This window comes from Stegodyphus dumicola, chromosome 6 (assembly GCF_044657685.1).
Source record: "Stegodyphus dumicola isolate Sdum_Otavi_A_Nest chromosome 6, ASM4465768v1".
Classification (NCBI taxonomy): domain Eukaryota; kingdom Metazoa; phylum Arthropoda; class Arachnida; order Araneae; family Eresidae; genus Stegodyphus; species Stegodyphus dumicola.
This window is the reverse complement of record NC_140773.1, coordinates 138,319,711-138,342,986: the sequence shown is the minus strand read 5'-3', so window position 1 is coordinate 138,342,986 and position 23,276 is coordinate 138,319,711. Positions and strand designations below refer to the sequence as shown.

General features: G+C 32.8%; 1 protein-coding gene across 1 annotated transcript; it reads left to right on the top strand.

Moving 5' to 3' along the window:
* Positions 1 to 23,063, top strand: LOC118192478 (uncharacterized). Its single transcript, XM_035363466.2, has 2 exons — positions 1 to 162; positions 22,335 to 23,063. The coding sequence occupies exons 1-2, from the start codon at positions 30 to 32 to the stop codon at positions 22,838 to 22,840; spliced, it is 639 nt and encodes a 212-aa protein (XP_035219357.1). The 5' UTR covers positions 1 to 29; the 3' UTR covers positions 22,841 to 23,063.
* Positions 23,064 to 23,276: the final 213 nt, after the last annotated feature.

Below are 23,276 nucleotides of genomic sequence, written 5' to 3'. Positions count from 1 at the left end.
ACCTGTAGTTTAAAATATTCCTCCCAACGATGAAGTCACTGCATATTTTAACCCAGAGGCAAATGTTGTTCAAAAATCAGATATCTTTATTGATAAATATGTTCAAAATTGCCATGTATTCGACTGTGTTCGGATTGCATTGTCGTGCAGACAAAAATCCAGGTAAATTATATTCTTTTATTTTAAAAAATTGAGCTTAATAATTCATAATAAGCGCTAGTATTTTGGCGCATTTACGAATGTTAGAACTTTGAAGAATTGAATGTATAAGAATCTATGCAGAAATAAATCTAAATTGATCAGCTACATTTCGTATCCTTTCGGAGTTCCTTGAAGATGATTGCTTGAAACAGGTGATAGGCAGTACCGATGTTTATCTGCATTTTCAAGATACTGGTCACTTTCGAGGCAGTCATATGAAGATTTTGTCGCTATGAAGTGACCAGAAGTCAAAATGTTAATGTATTCTTACTATAACGAAATATTTACAAATGTAATCAGAGAAAGAATTGCTAAAAACATGTATTATAATAGGTAAGTATTATCATTACATTGTATTATCCTAATAGGGTATTATTGCCAATCATTTTTTAAATGATAATAGCCGTTGAAAATTACAATGATACTTGGTGATTGTGGCAGGTTTCATTGTAGTTGTGTCCCTAGTTAATCGCGAGAGCAGTAGAAGCGAATGTTAAATTTAGATCATAGGAAGCTGGGGGCCGACGCTTACAGTCAACAAAAGATTGTTATTTTTTCAATAGTGTTATTAGTCTCGAAGCACGATTTTGCGTTAATTCACTCAAATGCGTTGTTTCCATTTTCATTCTGTTGTCATTCAGAAAATGCAAAATATGTAACTTTCAAATTGAATCTGTCTGCGATTTATTAACAAACTGAGCTATTTAAAAGCAATTATCAGGTCTTAAGAATACTTTTTAAATTCCTAGTATTAGCTCACACTCCTTATTCAAATTTTCAGTCGTTAATAAAATAAATTTTATTCATCCACTCAAGTTCAAATACATTTTTTTAAACTTGTAGGTGATGACACTTGATGTTAATACATATTAAAGTCAATTCCTACTTATTGACTCCTGTTTATCCGAATTAAAGATATGCTGTTTTTTTAATATATTATAAGACTTACAAATGATGACCGTTTATTAGGAATTCTCACGTGCTGTAAAAATTAGTTTTATAACAACTTATAAATAATAGTACATGACTGTGACAAATGGGATTGTAATATTTAACAAAAATAAGTGGAAACAGTAAGACAGAGTTCTAAAGATTTTTAAAGTGCATGGAATTAAAGACTGGTAGTTTTACAGAGTTGGATGAAGCGGATGTAATGTCCCATTATGTAGCAAAAATTCTCCCCATATTTCTATGTTAACGTGATAATAATATATGTTTAAAATATAACCCTTTAAAATGCCCCTTGCTTCACAAACTGAGAATGCGAAAAGGAACTACAACATAACGCAAGCGACGATTAGAGAAAGAAAAACATAAGCGCCAAGAAAAGCTTGCAAATGAAACAAAAGAAGAAAAGTAAATTAGTAATGTTTCTTTGTTGATCTAAGTAGGAATTGACTTCAAAAAAATTTTTTTATATTACTTGTTTCTTCTTAATCTGATGGATTTAATAAAAATGTATTTAATTTGTGATAACTCTAATTAAAAAAGCTCAATATTTTTATAGAATGACATTATATATTTTTTCACTTATCAAACAGACAAAAGTTATGTAACGTTTTCTTATTAGTCTAAATGCATATTCGTATAATATCCTATAAAATGTTTCGATATTCCACCCGGGCCATTCCTATCGATAATCACTGCTCATAAACCATATTAAACTTAGAAAGATGTCTTTTGAGTGACCGTTAACATCTAAACCCTTTCAGATGTTAAAAGAAAAAAAATGTTATTATTAACTGTAGACTTCCTAACATACGCTATTTTCGAAATTTTTTTATTCATGTAGAATATACAGATACACAAAATGTGAATCCACAGTTCATGTGAAAATTTCTGATAGGCTAATGCTGAAAATTAATTTTTCTGCATTAATTTTGCTTCACACGAGTGTTCATTTTTTTTTTTTTTTAATTATTTTTTCTTTAAACTTAGGTTACATTTTAATTATAAAATGATTTTACGACAAAATGATATTTCGAAACATCTAAACGAAATGTGAATCTTTTATGTATGTAATCTTACATTTGGTCTCGGTTTTTATTTGCAAAATTATTTACAAAAGATAATTTAAAGAAATGTAAATAATACAGTGAATCTTCTCTAAGAAGATCACCCAAGATTATAGTGAAATGATGATTATTATCTGGACGTACGATACCGATAGTTATTTATGTTCTCAAAACTAATGGTGTTTAAAAGGGGGTTGTCCTGGGGTGATGGGAGTCTCTGAATCTTGAAATAATTCGTTTAATTATTCCTCGAATTATTCCTTAACGTTGGCTAGACCAAACACTTTATGAGATCTGAGTTTTCGACAAGGATGTATTATGAACGCATTTCCAAACAAAGCAACTGTTTTTAACTCAAAAATTCGTATCTGAGCTTATTTATTTTTTCATTAGGAATAAAAATTAATCAAATCTGTATCTTCAAATCTTTGAACGAGATTTAAGCTCACTACAAATTAACTAACTCCATTTATAGATTTTCTGATACATTATTCATGTTCGGTTTTAATGGTAATGAGAATATTGCAAACTAAGACTTCAAATAACTAAAATCTTGAAATATTTGCAACAAATGCATAACTGAAATGTATTCGAAGCCGTATAAAATTACTCCGGGGACTGCCAGTTTGAGACCACTGACCTATAAGTTTCCAGATGATTTTGCTCTGCTGTGGATGCGATTCTGGAAGTATCTGGAAATCTTACAGAGCTGATAAATGATACTGATATTTATTTAAGTTCTAAAAAATAATGGCGTTAGGTCGTCTTAGAGAATGGTCACCACTAGAAAGCTCAGTGAATCTTCAAATGATTCGTTTTATTATTCCTCGAATTATTCTTTATAAGACTCATGTTTTAACCAGAATCTTAAACTAAACCCTATATGTACAGACCCTATATGTAACCCTATATGTTAACTGTCGTAAATGTAGCTGTAAAGAATTAAGTCTCGACACATAAGTGTCGAGACTTAAAATAATTACTGCCTGCCTTTTAATTAAAATATAAAAAAGAGCTTTTTTAAATAAAAAGAAGGATTTCTGAATACTCTTTAAAAATTTAGAGGTTAATAAAAAAGTCCGAAATTCGTGTACCGTCAGCAATTAAGTAAGCAAAGAGAAGCATGAATTTTTCCATTATACTTGCAGTTGATATTGGTCTTTTGTGGAGGAGATAGTTTTAGAAAAGTGATGTTCAATACCGATGTTTATTCATAATCTCAGAAATTATAGAGGTAAGAAGAAGTCTAGATTTTCCCGAATCAGAAGATTAAAAGTTTCTCAAATCTATCCAATTACTTTTGATATTATTAGTCCAAAAGGAGCTATTGTTCTGAGATTTTACATTTGTTTACTATGAACGGCATATCACTTATCAAATTGTTGCCCCGAAATATTATCGCCCTGTATTATATTTAAAAAATTAAATAATTAAGAATCTCCATGAATTTATGCATGTTCTTCGCATTGGGAAAAAACAACGGTACCTAGAGCCATGGTATTATGAATAACGTAGTCCTGCACCCGAACATGGGCATTTGAAAGCCCGAATTTTGAATTTCGAATTAGTGTTACTATATATTTCATATTTTATAAAACTTTAACGAATTTTTGATTAACAAATATTATTATTAGTAGTAGTAGTACTATTGTTGTTGTTATTTCTCCCTCCCGGGATTAAAAACAAATTGTTTGTTTAGAATCGACAGCATTAACACAGCGGTATGATTAATTTGCTATTTACTTTCGCTTTTAATTTCATGCGGTAGATTTGCAATTAGTAGCGACCTGTTTCAAATAATTAGGATATAATAAGAAAAGAAGTGGGGGAAAACTTTACTGAATATTTTAATACAGTTTAAAATCTGTATTTAACGAGAACCGGATTAAAGATATATTTTTTTAAAGAATAGATTAACATTTGTTAACAAGAACCAAATAAAAGTTAATAAATGCAATACAAAATTAAAGTACTTAAATATTAAATTTCACTTGTTTAATACACTAAAGCAGGCGTGCCAAACTCAACAACTTAAGAAGGCCAGATAGTTACAATTTTACATTAATGAAGGCCAAAAGGAGGAAAAGCCACTTTTATATATAAAGCATGCATTAAAAGGTCAGTGAACGCACAAAATCTTATCTAACGTAGTTCTCTTCATAAAATTAGAAGAACAGAAGGAAACCCTGGCAGAAGAAACCTATTGTTTGTTTCTTGATAGTTGGAATCTTTCCCTGCAATTAGTTTTCAAGTATGTCTGGAGATACCAGCGATTTTCAGAAATCAAATGAATGTTAATTTGGTAACCGTTTCTTTGAGGATTTGTTGTTTTTCCTGCATAAGATAGGCTGTTCATACTGACTTACTACTAATAATAATGGTGAAAAATCTGCGACTTTCTGAGAACCACGCAGGGATGTATTTGTAAAATTCGGGAATATGCACTGCACTAAATTTTTGCTTTGGAGTCGCATTAAGTTTCCACTACTTCCTTCTATAAATGGATTGGAACTTCCTCAACGCAAACTGAGAAATTATTCTTGGAAAGAGACCATCGCAAGAGCCCTTTTTAAGTACCCGAGGTCCTTTTTAAGTAACCGATATACACGTCAATATAGCACAGAATTGTTGGATTTTTTTTTTTTTTTTGTGTGTGTGTGTGTGTGTGTGTGAGGGGGTGAATTTTCTGTTACGTGCGCAAGGGTTGTTGTTTGAATGCACACAGAACCGATGACAGCTTGGTGAAATTTATTTTTCCTAAAGAAAATCTTTACAGTTTGGGAACTTTTCACAAAAGTACTCGTGCAGCTCTTCCCAATATGACAAAGCATAGTCAGTAGTTACCACTTCAAACTACTAAGAATGTTGAACACAACACAATAAAAAAAGCATCAAAGCTCGCACAGTGATTTCTTAGTACCCTCATGACTCTGAGCTAAACCCTCAATTGAGCTGTAAACGGATGTTCTCACTGGTCTTATGTAATTTTCCACCACCCGCCCAGAAATTTCCAATATCTTCGATTTCGCGAAATTATTGCTAGGTATATATAGTTAAAGTGATATATAGGGCCAGATACAGTTACAGTTACATATAGGGATTACATCAATTAAGGAATCGGACCGAACAGTCGCCAGTTCTGCCGATTTCTAAAGAATTCTCGCCTTGGCGACAAACAATAGTTGCCAAAACCCTCGCCAAACTTGGCGCTTTCGCCAAAGCCATTTATGGATTTGCTCCTGTAACCTTATTTTTCCAGCGAAGCTTCGCATTGTTGAGGCCTTTCATGTTACATTATGCAATAAATACTACAATTTACATATAATTCCACTAAAATTATTTACAATATACAAAATTCGCAACAATGCTATAATTACATCCTTTTTGCTATTTTATTAAGATGTACCGAGAGCCGCACGCTGTTGCTTCGATTTTCCCTACGTGATATTTTCGTTGTAACATATTGTTCTTTTTTCTTTTTATTTCTGAGTATCGTGACCCACAAAAAATTACCTTCGGTTTACCAGTTTGGCAGCCGAACAATAAATCCTTCCCGAACGCGGGTGTTATATCATTAACACACTGCGCGTACCTCAGAATCGCGATCTGCAAAGTTAATTTTCTAGTGAAAAAAAAAAAAAAAAGTGTTTATATTTCATATGAAGAATTACGTATAATTTAAACAAAAGATAAACCTTCGCAAACTACCTGTAATGATCATGCCAAACCTTTCCTTTCTAGCTGCTGAATTTTACGCCAACCTAATACAAGAACCGACCCGTCCCAGCGAAGCAAACAAGAACTGACATTCAGTCTACGATTTAGCCACATTGTCTGCCCATTCGCTTTCTCTAATTACTTATGTAAGATTTGAGGCCTGAGAAGTAACAGAGATAACAAAAAGACGGGCGAAATTCAAGTTGCAGAAAAGGTGAAATGAAGATATCGCATGAGATATTGTAATGTTAATATTACTATGTATTTTTATTGGAATGTAGGATTCTCTCAAAGAAATAATATTGTGATAGTTACCTGCATTTTATTTATGACTGCGTTTCATTGGTTATGCTCTGAAACTGCGTCTTTCGAAGATTAAATAATTCGTATAATTTTCGGACGATAAAATTAGTAAAAAGAAGAGATCGGAATGCGAGAGGAAATATAGTATTCAAATGATTAAATAAAAAAAAATAATAATAATAAAATAAAATAAACCACGAAAATCTCTGCATTCGAATCTTCAGATCTTTTTAAAGATTTATAGGATTGAGGATCCGGGTGTTCTATCTTTTAGAAGATTTTTCAGTTTTCTTATCATAAATACCGGTAAACTTTCAGAAGGAAGTTGAAATTAGTTATAAAACATTGGGCTTAGGAAATCTGCAATTAATTATAAAACATTGCGCGGATGTATTAATTATGAAACACGTAACTGATGAGTGTAAACGAAGGTAAACAAACACATACACGCACTTGGAACTGGATTTAAACTAGAAAGTTAGAAAATGTCAACTACGTTGAACTTTACTCTCTGTCTTTCCCTTCCTGATTAGTTTCGAGTCATTCTGCGATTTCCTCCGCTTGCCGTCGTAAAATGGCAATTGTTTCTACCCAGCCGGATGTTTAGAGCGCGAGCTAGAATCTGAGAAAACGAAATTTTAAACAGGGCATCCGGTCTCCCATCATTATGGTCTTATCGTTGACATTTAAAAGCGAATACTCTACAGGCGGAACTTGCAACTATGCCGTACATCCAATCACAACGTCCTGTTAGGCTTTATGCCTTTCTACCCACGTTGTTTCAAATGGAGAATAAGTTTCATATTTTGCTCCAAGCAATTTTACATTTGAATGGTAGTTACAGAAATTTAATTAATTTAAATTCAGGTTTAATAACGCATTTTTAGATACGTAATATGACTAAAGCCTTCTAAGCTTTTTACAAACAATCCAAAATATCACGTATGAATGGGACATTTCGTGGTGACCACCTCCTTCAAATGACTACCTCTAAAAATGACTGGCATTCTGAGTATTCTAATGAATATTCGTATGGTTAGAAATTCGGAATCTGTTGTACATATAAGCTTAATATAGAGTAATTGGTGAGCAAAAATATGCATCATGTACAGTGAAACACTTCGTGACGACCACCGGCTTAAGCTGACCACTTCTGAAAATGACTAGTAGACACTCGAATTCCGGTGACTGGAGTTCTGCTGTAAGTATAAGCCCAGTGCAGAGGGATTAGTCAGTAAATAATATTTTGTAATAACGTATGCAAAAAGAATATTAGATGGGGCAAAATACAGTGTCTATTTCCGTATGCATCAGCGTTTGAGTATGTCCAACTTGGTATACATCCTGTTGGGAGGCGAAATTTTTTGTTTGAAATGTGACTCGTGTTCGATGAGTCGCGGCTACGCGTGCTGTTGCTATACTTCTCAGCCTCTTTCGAGACAATGCTACGACTGCCCATGATCGTCATTACACCTGTTGTTATCATTCAATAAATAACCCGCGCTGTAATACTGCATTTCGAGTAATGTTTCTCATTTTCGCTTAATTTGTTTGTAAATTCATTATCAGTTAATTTTAAAAAAGATAATGAGATGAGTCAAGCAATGAAGAAAATTGTTAGGATCACCATGGAGGCGAAAAACAATTGACGGTAAGCCCTCTCTTTTAGTTTAAAGGGTCAAGCTCTTTAATGCGTTGATTACTAACGGAAGTGTGGAGATGCTGTAGAACAAATAAAACAAGCAAAAGGTTTTACACACTCACACATTATTTTATTTTATTTTTTATTACATTTGTTCATTCAGAATGAACCTATGTAAAATTATTTGATGATATGAGAAATCTGATACATAATTTAAGATATCTGCAGTTATATTCCTAGTAAATTTGGCACCCTACTGAGATTAAAAATAAGGTTTCATAAAATCAGATGCTTTGTCATTTCGTTTGATGTCTACACTGAAATCTCCCATCGTAATAATAGGACCATCTGTATCTACAGAATACTCTTCATCTATCAATAAAGTAGTCTCAGATTATTTCATCAATACACTAAACGAGAACATCTTCAGATCTTCTGAATTAAGAGTTGAATGAATATATATTATAAGGTATTTCTCCCACCTTCCTATCGTGCCTTCGTGGTGTAGTGGTCAGCACACTGATCTGGTATTTCAGAGGTCCGTGGTTCGAATCCCGGCGAAGGCGCTTGCTTAATTTTCATATTGCCTTCTTCCAAAAATACCTAATGTCATAAATCTTGACTATCCATTAAAAATTACAGCAACTATATAAATACCGCTTGCCTCTGAATCCTGTATTCTCTTACGTTGCTTAACGGCAAATTCTGTTGGTACACAATCTGCTACACTCATCAAATTTCTGTAAATCGCAACACCATTAACTTGGCAAAATAAAATAAAATACAGAAAGCACCACCCGAACACACTGACTGAGGATGCGCGGCTATGTACCAGACGATCTAGCCACTTATGCGCGGTAACGCATGCGCACGAAGCTTCACTAAATTTTCGCTGTTTTTGACACGTTACTATGCATATACCTTTGTCCGATTTTAAACATTTGTTGTGTTTGCTAATGGGCTCTTCCATCTATCTAATGACCAATTTAGATTGATTGTAACATTTGTAGTTTCAAAGATATAAGCACTAGAGGACATGTCGATTAGCGTCTTAATTTTTGCTTTGCTATCAGACCATTAAAGTTAAAAAAGGTTGTTGAAAGGTGTGAAGATTGCATGCGTACCCGGTACTTGGTCTATTACGTACTGTATGCCCAGGATGATAGTGTCTACGATGGGAAAATTCAAAGACGCTATTAAATCGCCTAACATTGTGGAAAGGGATTAGATCAGAACAAAGATCAGAGAAGTAACATCAAGTTGAAAAATTACTTTTGAAGTGGATAGCTGAAATATCTTTTATGTACAGCAGTGGTCTTCAAACTGTGTTCCGCGGAACCCGGGTCTCCGCAAATCAAATCCCAAAATTCCACGAGCCAAAAGAAAAATTCGAAAAAAAAAAATTATAAAGCGCTAAAACTAGTTGATTAGTATTTATCAACTAAAAATATACAGTTAGTTATAAATTAGTTTTAAAACTTAATATGTGGCCATCATATGTCAACATAATATGTTCATCGCTTTTAAACAATTTTCTAATGGAAAATGATTTGAATTTAAACGACAGTGTTAAAAATTGTCCAAAAAATATTTTAAATTGAAGAAAGCTATAAAAAAATATTTCTCCATACAGCTATAACCATTTTTATACTCTTCGAAACAACATATTTATTTAAGTGGAAATTCTTTCTCAACATATGTAGCAACAAAACAAAATATATACACGAATTAAATGCAGAACATGAAATGAGACTGCAGATAACATCAGTACAACTAGATTGCGACAGTTTGTGTGTAAAAAAGCAAGCTCAACACCCCCAGTCACTAAACACTGTACCGCAAGAGTACGTTGACACGTGGAGCACGAGTTAATGCTATTAATGAGTAAATTGCATTAATTTTATGTTAAAGTATTTTTATTAAAAAACACAAAACTGCTGTTTAATTTCTCTTTACATAAAATACCTATAACATATAAATATTGCTTTAAGATGCCCTTTTCTAAGAGTGGGATGAGGTTCCGTTAAAAAAAAAACTTACAGTTTTAAGGGTTCCCTGAGTCAACAATGTTTGAAGACCACTGTTGTACAGCATCATGTGCAGTGCTTCATTTATGTACAAATGTACCTTCACGGTTTTAAATTAAAAAAAGGATATGAAATGTAAGTAATTTTATATTTTGAAGCTCATAATAAAACATGTGTTTCTTGATGTTTTTACTTATGAAAAATGATGTCTAACAAATGATGTCCTCTTTCGCGATGTCAAATTATAAGCTGTTTTCACCACAACGGATCTTACTGTTCACGGTCTTCTTGCCCTCCATGCGTCTCCGGCTGATCCTTTCTCTTCAAATTTGGCTAGAATGAGCGCGTCTGACATTAATATATCGTAGAAAGTTTCTCTGAGTAGAAACAACTCTTCATCTGTTTCCCAAATAAAATAGTTACTATCTTTATCCTTTCTGCAGACGTGGATCGCTCCATACCGAAACTCCCAAGTATTTATTTTAACCTAAAAAAAGAAACTCAATAAATGTTAATTCCAGAAAGAATTCCTGAATTAGAAAGATTCCTGAAATTAAAATCGTGAAAGTACTTTTGAGCCACGTCGTATTTCACCACGTAGTTTAGTGTTAAAGAATGCTTTGATAATAACACCAGAATTTGTTTTTATAAGAATAAATTCACATTTTCCTTTGTTTCTTATTGGAAAATTTCGTATGGTGTACCTCCAGTTTGATAATGTCTAGGAATCTGAAAACAGATTAATGACGTTATAAGGTATTTCTCCCGCCTTCCTAGCGTACCTTCGTGGTGTAGTAGTTCTGCTCGTTGGGCCGGTACTCCAGAAGTCCGTAGTTCGATTCCCGGCGAAAGCGTTTGCTAATTTTACATCTCTCCGGCTTTTCCAATTAATCCTAATGTCTCTACACTGGCGCCCGAACTAAAAGGGTGATAGATGATGACTCTCCACACCCAGGATTTGGCTATTGGGTCCCCTAAAAACCCCAGTCGCCCCTTAAAAGGGGAGTATATAAGGTATTTCTCCCGCTTTCCTAGCGTGCCTTCATGGTATAGTGCTCAGCACACTGAGCCGGTATTTCAGAAGTCCGTGGTTCGATTCCCGGTAAAGGCGTTTGCTAATTTTTCATCTCTCTTGCTTCCAAAAAGATACCTAATGTATACCGATACAACGTATACCGAAGAACCGGTGTATATTAAATTTTTATTTGGAATTTATCATTTTTCCTTTAGAGCAATTTTTTATTTTGATTTATTACATTATGGCGGTATTAATTTGCAATCGGAAATCATTTTCAATCGTTGTTGTCTTGGTGATGTGGTCGCCACAACTTATTTTACGCATTTAGTACTATTTAAATATTATTTAAATGAACAACAATAGCAAGACAATCCTTCAAGCTGCTTCAAGTAGCATCATTCTAGTGCTTGTAAATATATAAAGGAAATAAACTTTTCAGCATCAACAGAAAAATAATGAACACGATAAAAGAACTTTCCAGTTTTCGTCTGTGTTTCTTTTTTCTGCTTTTTCTTGTTTTTTTTAAATCCATCAAAAATGCAAATTGACCTTTTTGTTTTCCTCGTTGATTGTTAGAGGAAACTTGGCGAGGCAAACCTCATTGCACGTGCGACTTCTGTCTACCAGCTAAATAAAAAAGAAGATTTAGTTTTGACATCTTGAATAGTGACTTGTGTTTCAGGTTATTCTTCACTTCGGAAATTCTGATGATGTTTAGATATCGCATTTTGTTCTAGAATTGTGCCTTAACATTGCACAATTATGATTACGTTAAGAAACATTTCTAATGAAAGTACAAAATTAAAGGAATAGGAAAAACAAGTGCTATTTATTAATTTTTCGTCCTTCCTCAATTAGTAGAGTTTATTATTTGTATAATTAGACGCTTAAATAGTTATTATAAAAAAGAAAAAATGCATGATGATTTTGATGAATTCAGCTATTTCATAAAAAATAATTAGTGTTTTCAGTTAGATACAACGTGAATTCAATGCATTTTCATTTAGATCAATCAGATTAAAATGTAAATTAAAAATTATTAAGAACTGCGTTTATTGCTTTTAAATCGCCTGGTTTATTAATCAATAACAGCCTGGATTTGAAACACATATACCTCAGGTTTTACTAAATGGCAACAAACTAGTGCCTAATTAAGAGCTTTTTTAATCTAAAAGGGTCGTTATTCCCGAATTAGTCTCAAAATCACATTTTGCGTTGAATCATTATAAGCGGCGTATCACTTTTCAAATTTTTGTCATCAAATATTGTCGCTCTGTATTATAAAGAAATTAAATAACGAAGAATCTGCATGAATGTATGCATTATTCTCGCACTGTGAAAAAACAACGGCACCTACAGCCATTAAATTTTAACGTATCCAAATATAGGCATCTAGAAGTCCGAAGTTTGTTCGAATTTTTTTTATACCTATTTCAGATTCTGTAAAACTTAACGAATTTTCCGTCAATAAACTCAACGATTTCAAATCGGGCAGTGGCAACACTATAGGAAAAATCCACATAAAGTAAACCCACATAACGTTAATAATAAAAAGACAAAAGTAAATATATTTTGGTTAGAAAACTGAATATTGATTTGATGAACTAAGTTAAGATTAAAAAAAAAAAAGAAAAAAAAAAAAAAAAAAAAAGAAAAGAAAAAGAAAAAAAAAAAAAAAAAAAGGAGGTTAGTAGGAATGAGTTAACAGCAGACTTATTGACTGCAAGCTCAGCCAGAGCGAGGAGGGGGGAACCACTTAACAACCTCTTTTGTTAAAATCCCGCTTCATATAAATATGATGTTTGGAAGGTGACTAACATTTTCATCGCTTTCTGAGACAGAGATGGATATTCATTTTTCATTTTGATCCGAAAGTTATCTATAGATATTATTGAAAAACTACTTTCTAAAGTAACATCTGAAATCTCAAAGACAGACTCATATTCTCTGTTGCTTAAATTTTTCTAGCTACTATCATGTGTTTTGAAAGCGTTTGTTATCCACAAATTTCTTTCACACTTGGTTATTTCATATGGGAATTAACTTTCGAAACTATTATTTAAAGATTGTAAGTATTGCCCAATGATTAATTTTAATAAATTTAAAGCGGAAAAGCCCACCAACGGTCGAGCGGTATAGTCGCTGATCACTAGTAGTTCTGTCCGGGATTCGAATCTAGGCGAACGGGCGATGTGCATGGGCGTTTTTGTGGTTTTCCGCGTATGTAATGTGTATACGAGCCAGGTTCCTATAGAAAGTCTTCACGAAGGTATCTTTTCCCTCAGGCAGATAGCTCTCGAGCGCTTTGTCATAATCAAATTAATCAAACCAAACTTTAAAGCGGAAAGCAAAGCGCTCTGAGGGAAAAGTACCTCTGAACGTTCTGTGGAAGGTTTGACACATTTGGCGACTCTCTCATTTACACAGCTGGGCGCAATTGACTTTCTTGCGCAGTGGAATTATGGCGAAATACCCTCATATGCGGTCAGGTCGTAAATTTACAATCCCTTTTTTCAGGAGGAGAGCAGACAAGGAGCGGACAATCTCGCTCGGGATCTTAAGAAATTGTGGGGGTTGTTTAAACATCTAACTTCTCTACATTCAATTTTATACAGAGGAAAATGCAAATTGAATTCTTCGAATGAATGCAATTTTGTACAATGAAAATGTATTACTTAACGACAAACTGTAAGATAAATAACATCTTTTTTTTAAAGCCATAGGTGTAGAAAGACAGGTATTTGTTACACGAATGAATTTGTAGTAAATATTGAGTTTTTCATTTCGAATGCTATGTTCCATGTATGCGAAGTAGCTGAGTATGCGAGATAATAGTCATAATCGAATGGCTTTCAAACTTTTCACGGCTAAGGACTGTTTCTCAATTACATTGCGGTCGCTGCTTTTTGGTTAATTTTCTAATGGCATATAAACAACAATTGTTTTTATTTGAGACTTATAAATAAAATAACGCAAACTAGACTGCAGAAAATTCCTAAGAATGAAGTTAAATAATACTGAGAAATACATTATTGATGCACTTTTGTGTTTTATATGTAGTAGTATTAACTACTACTAGAATCCTTAAACGGAATCCTTAAATTATATATATCTATGTATCACAAATAGCTATGTATCACAAAATCATTAACTACAAAAAAATTTTACTTTTTGACAAAACAAGAAACTTCAATTTCAATACTAACAAATTAATAAATTGGAACTCCAACATATCCAAAAAAGTAATTAACAATACTATAATTAATCAAATACAACGAATTAAAATTATATGCACAGATACAATAGATTTACAACACGAAATTTTTCTCCTTATTAAAATTCTCAAAAATAATCTAATTCCCATTCAATTTATCAACCATTGCCTTAAAAGAGCAGGCGTTAAATACTCACTCTAAATCATTTAACTGATAGGGATATGATAATTTGCTCCTAAACCTGAGAAGGCGGTATAAGTTGGATGACTGTCAGTTGAAGGATTTGTATATAGTGTAATTACTCAATTGCATATATTGTAAAAAGCTAATTGTCTTCAAACCTTTACTGTTACCATACAGTTACTAAAAAAATGGGCTTATTTCATGACTTTAGTCTGTCTAATAGCTCTTGAACAGTGAAAATTCCTTTTTCCTTTCTTAAATTCTTAATCATTACGACACGACAATTAGCCAGAAATTAATTAATTTCCATTCACTGGTATTTTCAAAAAAATCTTAACAGACAGTCTCACTCAAATAAGAACTCCACATAATACATCCCTCAAGAATTCCAAGTCCCACCCACTACCATAAATTACTTCAACCAAGTCTTACTGACTGATATTATTCAAAGCCCCCACTGCCGCTAAGAATTTTCGGACACCCTACACTTATGAGTCAGACACGAAGAGAACACTTTGCCAACTCCCCCACTAGAAAGAATGTAAGTTACTTGATACCTTTTCTGGCCTTTATATCTTCATGTACATTCACTGTTCTTATTATATATTATTTTTTATATTATTTTTATATTGTCTTTGATTTGTTTTTACAAAGTTTGCATTATTTATCTTATTTTGTAATCTTCTATGTTTATTTCAACTTTAATTTGAATTCGATTTCATAATGACAATTTCCAATGTTTAATTTTTACAAATAATATAGAACTCAAATACATAAACATGAAAGTGTCGGGGATGGTTACTCGGGTTAATTAGGATTTCTCTACAGTAATTGCTTTTTACTCCAAATTGAATTGACTAAAATGCTTCATAAGAATAAGATCTTTGAGTATCAGCATTGGATCATAATCCCTTCTATTCGCGGAAATATTTGGCCTGACTAGAATTGCCGGTTAAGCTTTAACTTATAACTCGAGTAAAGACGAAACACTTTCGTATTTACGTATTTTTTTTTTTTCTTTCAATTATTGTTCATTGAACGGGAGTTGGTTTGTTCCCCTTGAAAAGTCAACTAATTTCCGATCAATGACAATGATTACATGTTTTTAATTTTTCCTTTTACAATTGAAATTTTATTCATCCTGATGATTTAACTCCAGTCCCCGTTAAAACATTATTAACATTTTGCTTTCAAATTACTTCAAAACATCTTTCAAAATATAACTTACCAGTATAGATTCACTCTTTTAAAATATTTCTACTTTAATTAAACTTAGGAGATAATATAATCAATTAATCAATACTGTTTAGGAAATAAATTATTATTAACTAACTTTGCAGCAATTGCGCAAGTAGTAATAACTTGTTTTCGCACTAAATGAATTTAAGATCATACAATATATCTATGCATAGGTATATATATAAATGGAACCAAATATAGAACAAGGTATAAAATATCTTTATTATACAATGTTCATTACCATACGTATATTTACGTAATATCAATGTAAATAGTTAGTTAGGTTTCGTACATATATAATTTATTTTTATATTTTGTATTTTTTGTATTAGATTCAGTATTGTATATGTATCAGAAGTTTAATTTGTTCTCTTTTTGGGTTACGACTTTAAGTGAGAAAGAATTGTTAGGGCCTTCATAGGGATTACATTATATACAATCAGTTAGGATCCGACTTTTCCTTTCTTTTAATCATTATATATATTGAAATACTACTTAACGAGTATACATAAAATATAGCAGTTTTTTAAGCTACTTATTTATATATCTATTGTTTGGTCTGGTTTGTTTGATTATAGCAAAGCATTCGACGGTTATTTTCCTAAGGGTAAGGGTGCATCGTGGAGAACTTTCTAAGCAAAACTGACTCTTATGCACGTTACACGTGGGGAAAACCTCGAAAACACCAATACAGCCATCCCCGTCGATCCAGATTCGAACCCCGGATCGACCTGCCAGAGTTCAACGACTTTACAGCTCAGCCGCTAGTGAGCCACACACACATCCACACATATACATTAAATAGTATTTACATGTTACATTATAAAGTATAATTATCTACATTATAAAGTATAATTGAGTGCAATTTAATCATAAAGAGTTAGAAAATATTCTACGGAATTACTTCGCTTCGTAGACTTTTTGTTAAGCTTCACCATATTTCTTAAAGAGAATCTCAATGCTAGTTCCATTTCCAAGCTGTTTATGTACCTTATTTTTCATGCTTTGAATTATATTTAGAAAATTATTTCACTTGGTTATAGCTGAAAATGCAGTTTTTTTATTGAAGAATTTAAGGATAAGAAGAGAATTATGCCCTTTTCTAATTAATTATTCTTGAAGCATTTAAATTTTTTTTTAAAAAAAGCGCACATCAATACGGATCACTAAACTAAAGTGGTCGACACAGGACAGATGAAAAAAATAAAAGAATTACAAAATATTGCAGAAATTCCATAAAATAGCGAATAAACTTATTCGGCACAAGCTCGCTAAATGTAAAACAGATTGTACAGTCAGAAAGCTCGCCTTGTCACAGAAATATACTGTTCATCGGGTAAAGGTTATTCAGACTAACGTGCGAAGTTCAGTGAGTAACTTGTATTTTCCTTTGAATGTATAAACTAGCCAAAAAAATTGAGCACTTGACAATTAGATGCAAATTTAACAGATGGGAGCACTTGACAATTAGATGCAAATTTAACAGATGGATTGAAGGAACCCTACTGCAACGTACCACTTTGTGTAAGCATTTTCATGGATTTCCTTAAAGTATGTAAATATGAGCCCATTTTCCTTAGAAAATTCTCCATGAAATCATGCCTAGCCAACCCTCATATGTTTTGCCATATTCAACACAAAATCATTCTTAAGATGATTAATTAATTAATTTTATGTTAGATGATACGAAGCTTTTCAAAAACTAGGATGCTTTCCGTAAACAATTTGTATTAATAAGCGCTGTTCAACTGGAATTGGGTTGGATTATTTGTCTATAGCAGTGCTTTTGTTTATAGCAGCCGACTTACATGTACCTGTATGTATTGCTCAGAGGGGGGTGGAAGGAAATTCCTGAACGAAAACAATGTAATAATGAAATGGTAATAAACAAATAAATATAACTTTTCGTATCGTATGTAATTTGTCTCCATTCTGATACCATGTGCATCATTTATTTCTGATATACTGATACTGAATGAGACCTAAAAACACTTTTTTTTAAATATATCTCCCCTTATGATCCTTGACACAGCCGTTTACTTTCCCCTTCCGTAATTAACGTCAGTCTCCTGCTCTTGACCGCATTTGCCAAGCCACCATTATGGCAACCCATTCTCTCCGTCCAGTTAAAACAACAAAGAGAGAAGTAACAAGTGGCAAATGTGAGCTGTGAGCACATTCTATTGTTGCCAACCTTCAAAGACAAAATTATGGCTTCTAACTTCTAAAATTAATGGCATTAAAAATATCGTATAAAATTTTATTATTAATAAGAAATTTTTTAACGCGGACATCTCCGTAAAATCCTCCGAGGACCGGTCAAATTTTTCAGCAGACCGGTTCTATGCTGCTGGATCAACGGCTGAGAGTCCCTGATCTAGATTACCTTGAAGCTGGTATCTTAAGTCACTGAAAAAGAAGTGAATTAATACTCAAAATGCTAATATTCAGGCAATTTATGGCATGACAAAGCATTTTATGACTTCATTTGTAGGGTTGGTTTTGTAGTAAATCCTCTTTTAGTGACTATTTACCTAACACGATCCCGCTGAAAGTTATTAGTACTTCTTGAGAACATAAAAATCATCGGTACTGAGCATCAATTCTCTATAAGATGACCACCTTCATAGAAGACCAAGGTCTAGTACCGTAGATGGTCTAAAGCAGTAGTCCGAAACTGGCGGCCTGTTTTATGAGGCTTGCGAATACATTTTCCGTAAAGTAATTAGCATTATTATGACAAGAATTGAAGAAAACATTGTATGACTTTAATGGTTTGGAGTCATATTTTACATTATTTTCATTGCCAAAAACGAACGTTAATTTTGTGGAAGATCTAAATATGGAGCTGATTAATTTACATTGTGATATAAATCTTAGTCAAAAACTTGAAAATACAAATCTGATTAAATTTTATTAGTACTTGTCAAAAAATAAATATTTTCAGCTACGAATTTTTGCAATAAAAATAATCTCTTAATTTTAGAAGTACATGTGAACAGTTTTTTTTTTTTTTTTTTTTTTTTCCCCGTAGCTGAAAATTAATGTCTACAAAAAGGACCAGACTGCCGACGAGTATTTATTGTTTGTGATAAAGATACTTTCTCCAAGATTGCAAACTTTATGAAAATTGAAACGCCATGAGGCGTTGCCACTGAAAAGTATAGTACGAAACTATTTAGTTTATAAATATTTTTGTTGTTGTGACTTATCTCACTTGCCTGACAGTAACATCAGAACAAGCCCACGAAATTCATCGTGCCAAGGAGTGAAAGACTGCGCTTGTCGTTGGCAATAGCCTTGAGTACCATACAGGTGACAGTAATACTTTGCCCAATTTCGCCCCCCAATTTTAATGGGGAGCACGCAGGGGGGGCGGGTCCGAGGGTCTCCCCCTTCTTCTCTTCCTACTAACCTCTAGAGAGGACTTTCAACTCGCCGCATTTTTAGAGTTTCCCCATGCCGCACAGACACTATACATTTACAAACATCCATGCCTTCTTCGGGATTCGAATTCGGGTCCTTCGGTACGGCAGTCAACGTCACTAACCACTATCTCATTTGGGCGGCTTATAATTATTTACGTACAATATTATTTTTTCTGTTTGCTCATAGAAAAATCTAATAAAATACTTCCTTTTTACTTCGTACAAGGAAGTAAATAATAATAATAATAATAATAAGTTGTGATCATTTATTCTTAAGACGTCTATTTAAATAAAGTTAAAAAAAGTTACTGATGAGTTACTTCATTACAATTCTTCGAATAAATATCAATCTGAAAATTTTAAAGATTTAATTGTCAACACTTTTGAACTTTAATATTTAGCTGTCACTACAAATTGTGACAAATAAAAATTTCTTTTCAGATACCAACCTTACGATTTCAGGCAGAAAATAAGTATAAATTTGAATTTTTCTGTGCATTACTTTTATGTGTACGCATTAGCAAATATTATAGCGTGCAAATTAAATTGGGACAAAGCGATTTTTTTTTATAATTTATGTACCTACTTTCATTTACAGTGATAATAAATTAATAAGAAATATGTGCTCCTTTAGTAGAAAGGGCCTCTATAATGTGCTTAGGCACTGAATCTACTAATCTTGTGCATACATTTTTATCATGAAACATACCCTTATAGCGTTCTCCTATCATGCACCTTTTTTGTCATATAATTCATTTTGATAAGGTTTTCCTTAAGAATGTGCAACGAGTTTTCGATCGGATTTAAGTCTGGTGAATTTCCAGGCCGATCTAGCTCAATAATTGTATTTTTAACCATGAACTTTCTCACATTTTTCGAATTGTGGTATAGAGCCAAGTCATGTTAAAATTTCCCTTAATGCAAATGTTTTCAAAAATGGAACAATCCTAGGTTTCAAAATGTATTTATACTTTGAAAATTCATTATTCCGTCAATAGAAACTAGACTTCCAGTGCCATCTCTTCAGTGAAAAAACCCTAACACATTTGTTTTTGAGGATATTTCACGGTTTGTTGGATATGTTGGGGTATCAATCTGAAATTCATTTACCTTTGCTTTATCTAATTGACATTAGATTTGTAATCATGAACACACACCTACATATACAATAATAACAATAATAAAATCTGAAAGGTTTCGGATTTTAAATTACGTGCAAAGGGTCGTTTTTTTTTTTTTTTTTTTTTTTTTTTTTTTTTTTTTTTTTTTTTAACGTTTTATGCGCTACCGTTACCTTTATTTATTAAATATCATGTTCTTTGCACCTAAACCATAAAATTCAGCTCAACAACCATTGCTCGCTTTTAAATCGTTGAGTTTGTTAATCACAAATTCGTTAAAGTTTTACAAAATATGAAATCGATAATAAAACAAATTCCAAATTTGTGCTTTCAGCTGCCCATAATCGCAGTAGGATTACATCATTCAAAATTGGATGGCTCTAGGTACGTTGTTTTATCACAATGCGAGAAACATACATACATACATTTATGCAGATTCTTCATTATTTAATTTTTTCAAATATAATACAGAGCAATAGTATTTGGTGGCGATGATTTGAAAAGTGATACAGCCTTTTAAAGTTTTCAACGCAAAATCGCAAAACGAAAACAATAGTCCTTCAGGACAAAGCCCCTTTGGACTAAAATAAATAAATAAAATAAAATAAAATAAAGAGTCTAATCGCTGAAATTGACCTTTTCCCAGTCATTTGTGGCCTAAGATTTGTATTTTTTGGCCCACAATAATCTTTTTTGCTCCATTGGACGTGTCCTTTTTTTTTTTTTTTTTTTTTTTTTTCCCCTTAAATTATTTTTCTCACCTTATGACCAGCAGTGAAATGTACGCCACAGGTTTGAAAGATGAATACTAATACCAGTAGACAATATAGATCTCTTTTAAGGTCTTTACTGGTTTTTGTTAGATAAATAGTGCTACTTCGGAGTAGGAATATATTAGATTTGAGAGCTGTTTCTCTTTTTCTCTCACATTTGCCCTTCCTTTCTGGAAAAAAATTATCCAGTTTCATTGTGTCTCCTCGAAATGTGAGAAACCCTCTGTTTTCCGACACTAAACACGAAAGCAATATTTCTTGTAGTCATCGATGTGTGACTGTTAAGTGCGGTTACCTTTACTCTCTAAGCGTTATATCCATTTTTAGTACATTAAAATGAAAAACGTATTTAAAAGGTATGCAAAAGTAACTTCCTCTTCTTACAGAAACAAGCTAAAAAATGGTGCAATAATCCTAATTTACTATCTAAACCAGTTCTAAATAGTCGAAAGCAGACATCCAGACAGCATTAAAGCAAATGAAACTGTGTCTGGCAACCAATTTAAAATTCTGTGAAAAAATCGCTTTAATTTGCATACTGTAGTATGTAGCCAATTAATGAACTGGAGATTAATTTGTACACTATAGTATGTGATAAAAATTTTTTAATTTAGTTAGAAAAATTTATTTTGTTAGCAACAGAAGGGAAAATGAACTTTTTATTTATTTATTATTATCATTATTGCGGCCCGTCTGATACTTTGCGGTCGTGCATTTGTCGCACGCTATTTGAATTTGAGATCATTGGTTTAAAGCTTCTATACTATTTCATTTTGCTCAAAAAGAATCCAGTAACAGCACATTCTTTTACATTATCAGTTTTAGTCGACCGGCAGAAGAACTGCACGCACACTGCAGAGATCGACGTCAAAGAGGCACCGAAGCGGGTGTCGGAAGAGTAACGCAAGGTTAACTCAAAGCCCAAGGATAACGATGAAGTCAAGCATCTTACAACGGCTACTCCCAGTTGTATAAGCGCCATAATGCCATTCTTCAGTACCGCAGCAAATAGGAAAACATATATTTCTAACATGATTTAACAGCAGTTTAATTTTAGGGACATCAGAAGAATTTCAGATTCAATTTATGTTTTTATTATTTTTAACAAGCTTACATTAGCTCTAAATAAAGAGATTTAATATTCTGTCCCCTCCTTTTTTTTCATCTTACAGATTACCTAATCTTTAATCAACTGCTACAAAATTCAATTAATAATTCCTGGAATCCTGAGTAGGGGGGAAGGGAACGCATATTTCGAACGCTAAAAGAAATGAGCCTTAAAATTATAAATTAGTGTATGGATTGTAAATTTATGCTTTGCGTTGACGCCATATTACCGAAATAAAATTTGAAATCTCCAAGTATTTACGCTTCAGGTATTAATCTTATAATGCTTCAAGTATTAATCTTTAAGTATTTAATAATAAATTTGCTTTATTCATTTGTTTGCAGAATTTCAATTGGTAGAAGATAATGACGACTTTGTTCACATCTACAAGGAAGAAAAAGCAAACACTTGGACTCCTGTTGTTCCAAAGACATCAGATAGATCAGCCACCATTTGGATAGCTGTGGTTTCAGTAGTTGCATCAGTTTTTCTACTCCTGACCTGTTGTGTTCTAATTTATAAGTTTTTCTTGAAGAAAATGTTCAGTGGCCAGGCCTCAAACGCTGGAATGGTATATCCACCTCCAGTGGTGGTCTACAATCCTAGGGTGATGAGAGAGTACCATGGTAACCAATGGACACGGTTCCATGATCGTCAAACAGAACATTATGCAATGGCCAGTACTAACAACAGTTCTCCATTAAATGACGTTCCCCCGGACTATTCTGCCATTTCAAAAACATCTTCAACTGATTCAGCTTCAAGATATGCTCACTACCCTCAAGTTTTTAATAGTAAAAAACTCGAAACACCACCTCCAGAGTATATCACAGTGGCCCCTTTTAAGTGAACTTGAATAAGAAAACATATTTATGCTATTTGCTAAGTAATGTGAAAGACTGTTAGTAGACCTTTAATATCTGATGGAATTTCATCGAAAGCTTGAATATGGTTATGCTTTACATTATTGTTTGTTGAATCGAAGAATATATCATTTATATTTTTCAGTTGCCTTCTGTATACTTTTTACTTCAAAGAACTTATTTTTAAATAAATTTATGAATTTAATCCTTGTTAGCTACCTCGAGAACTTTCTTTAGATGTACAATAGTGCCCGTTTATTCGCAGGTGATATATTCCAAAACTTCTCAAGGATACAAGAAACTGCGGACAATATAATGCTACAGAGGGTGTTTACACATTTTTAGAACAATTTCGGAGCCATTTAATTAATAATTGAAATGTAGAGAGTATTTTCCTAATTATTCCATCTGATAGCCATTTTT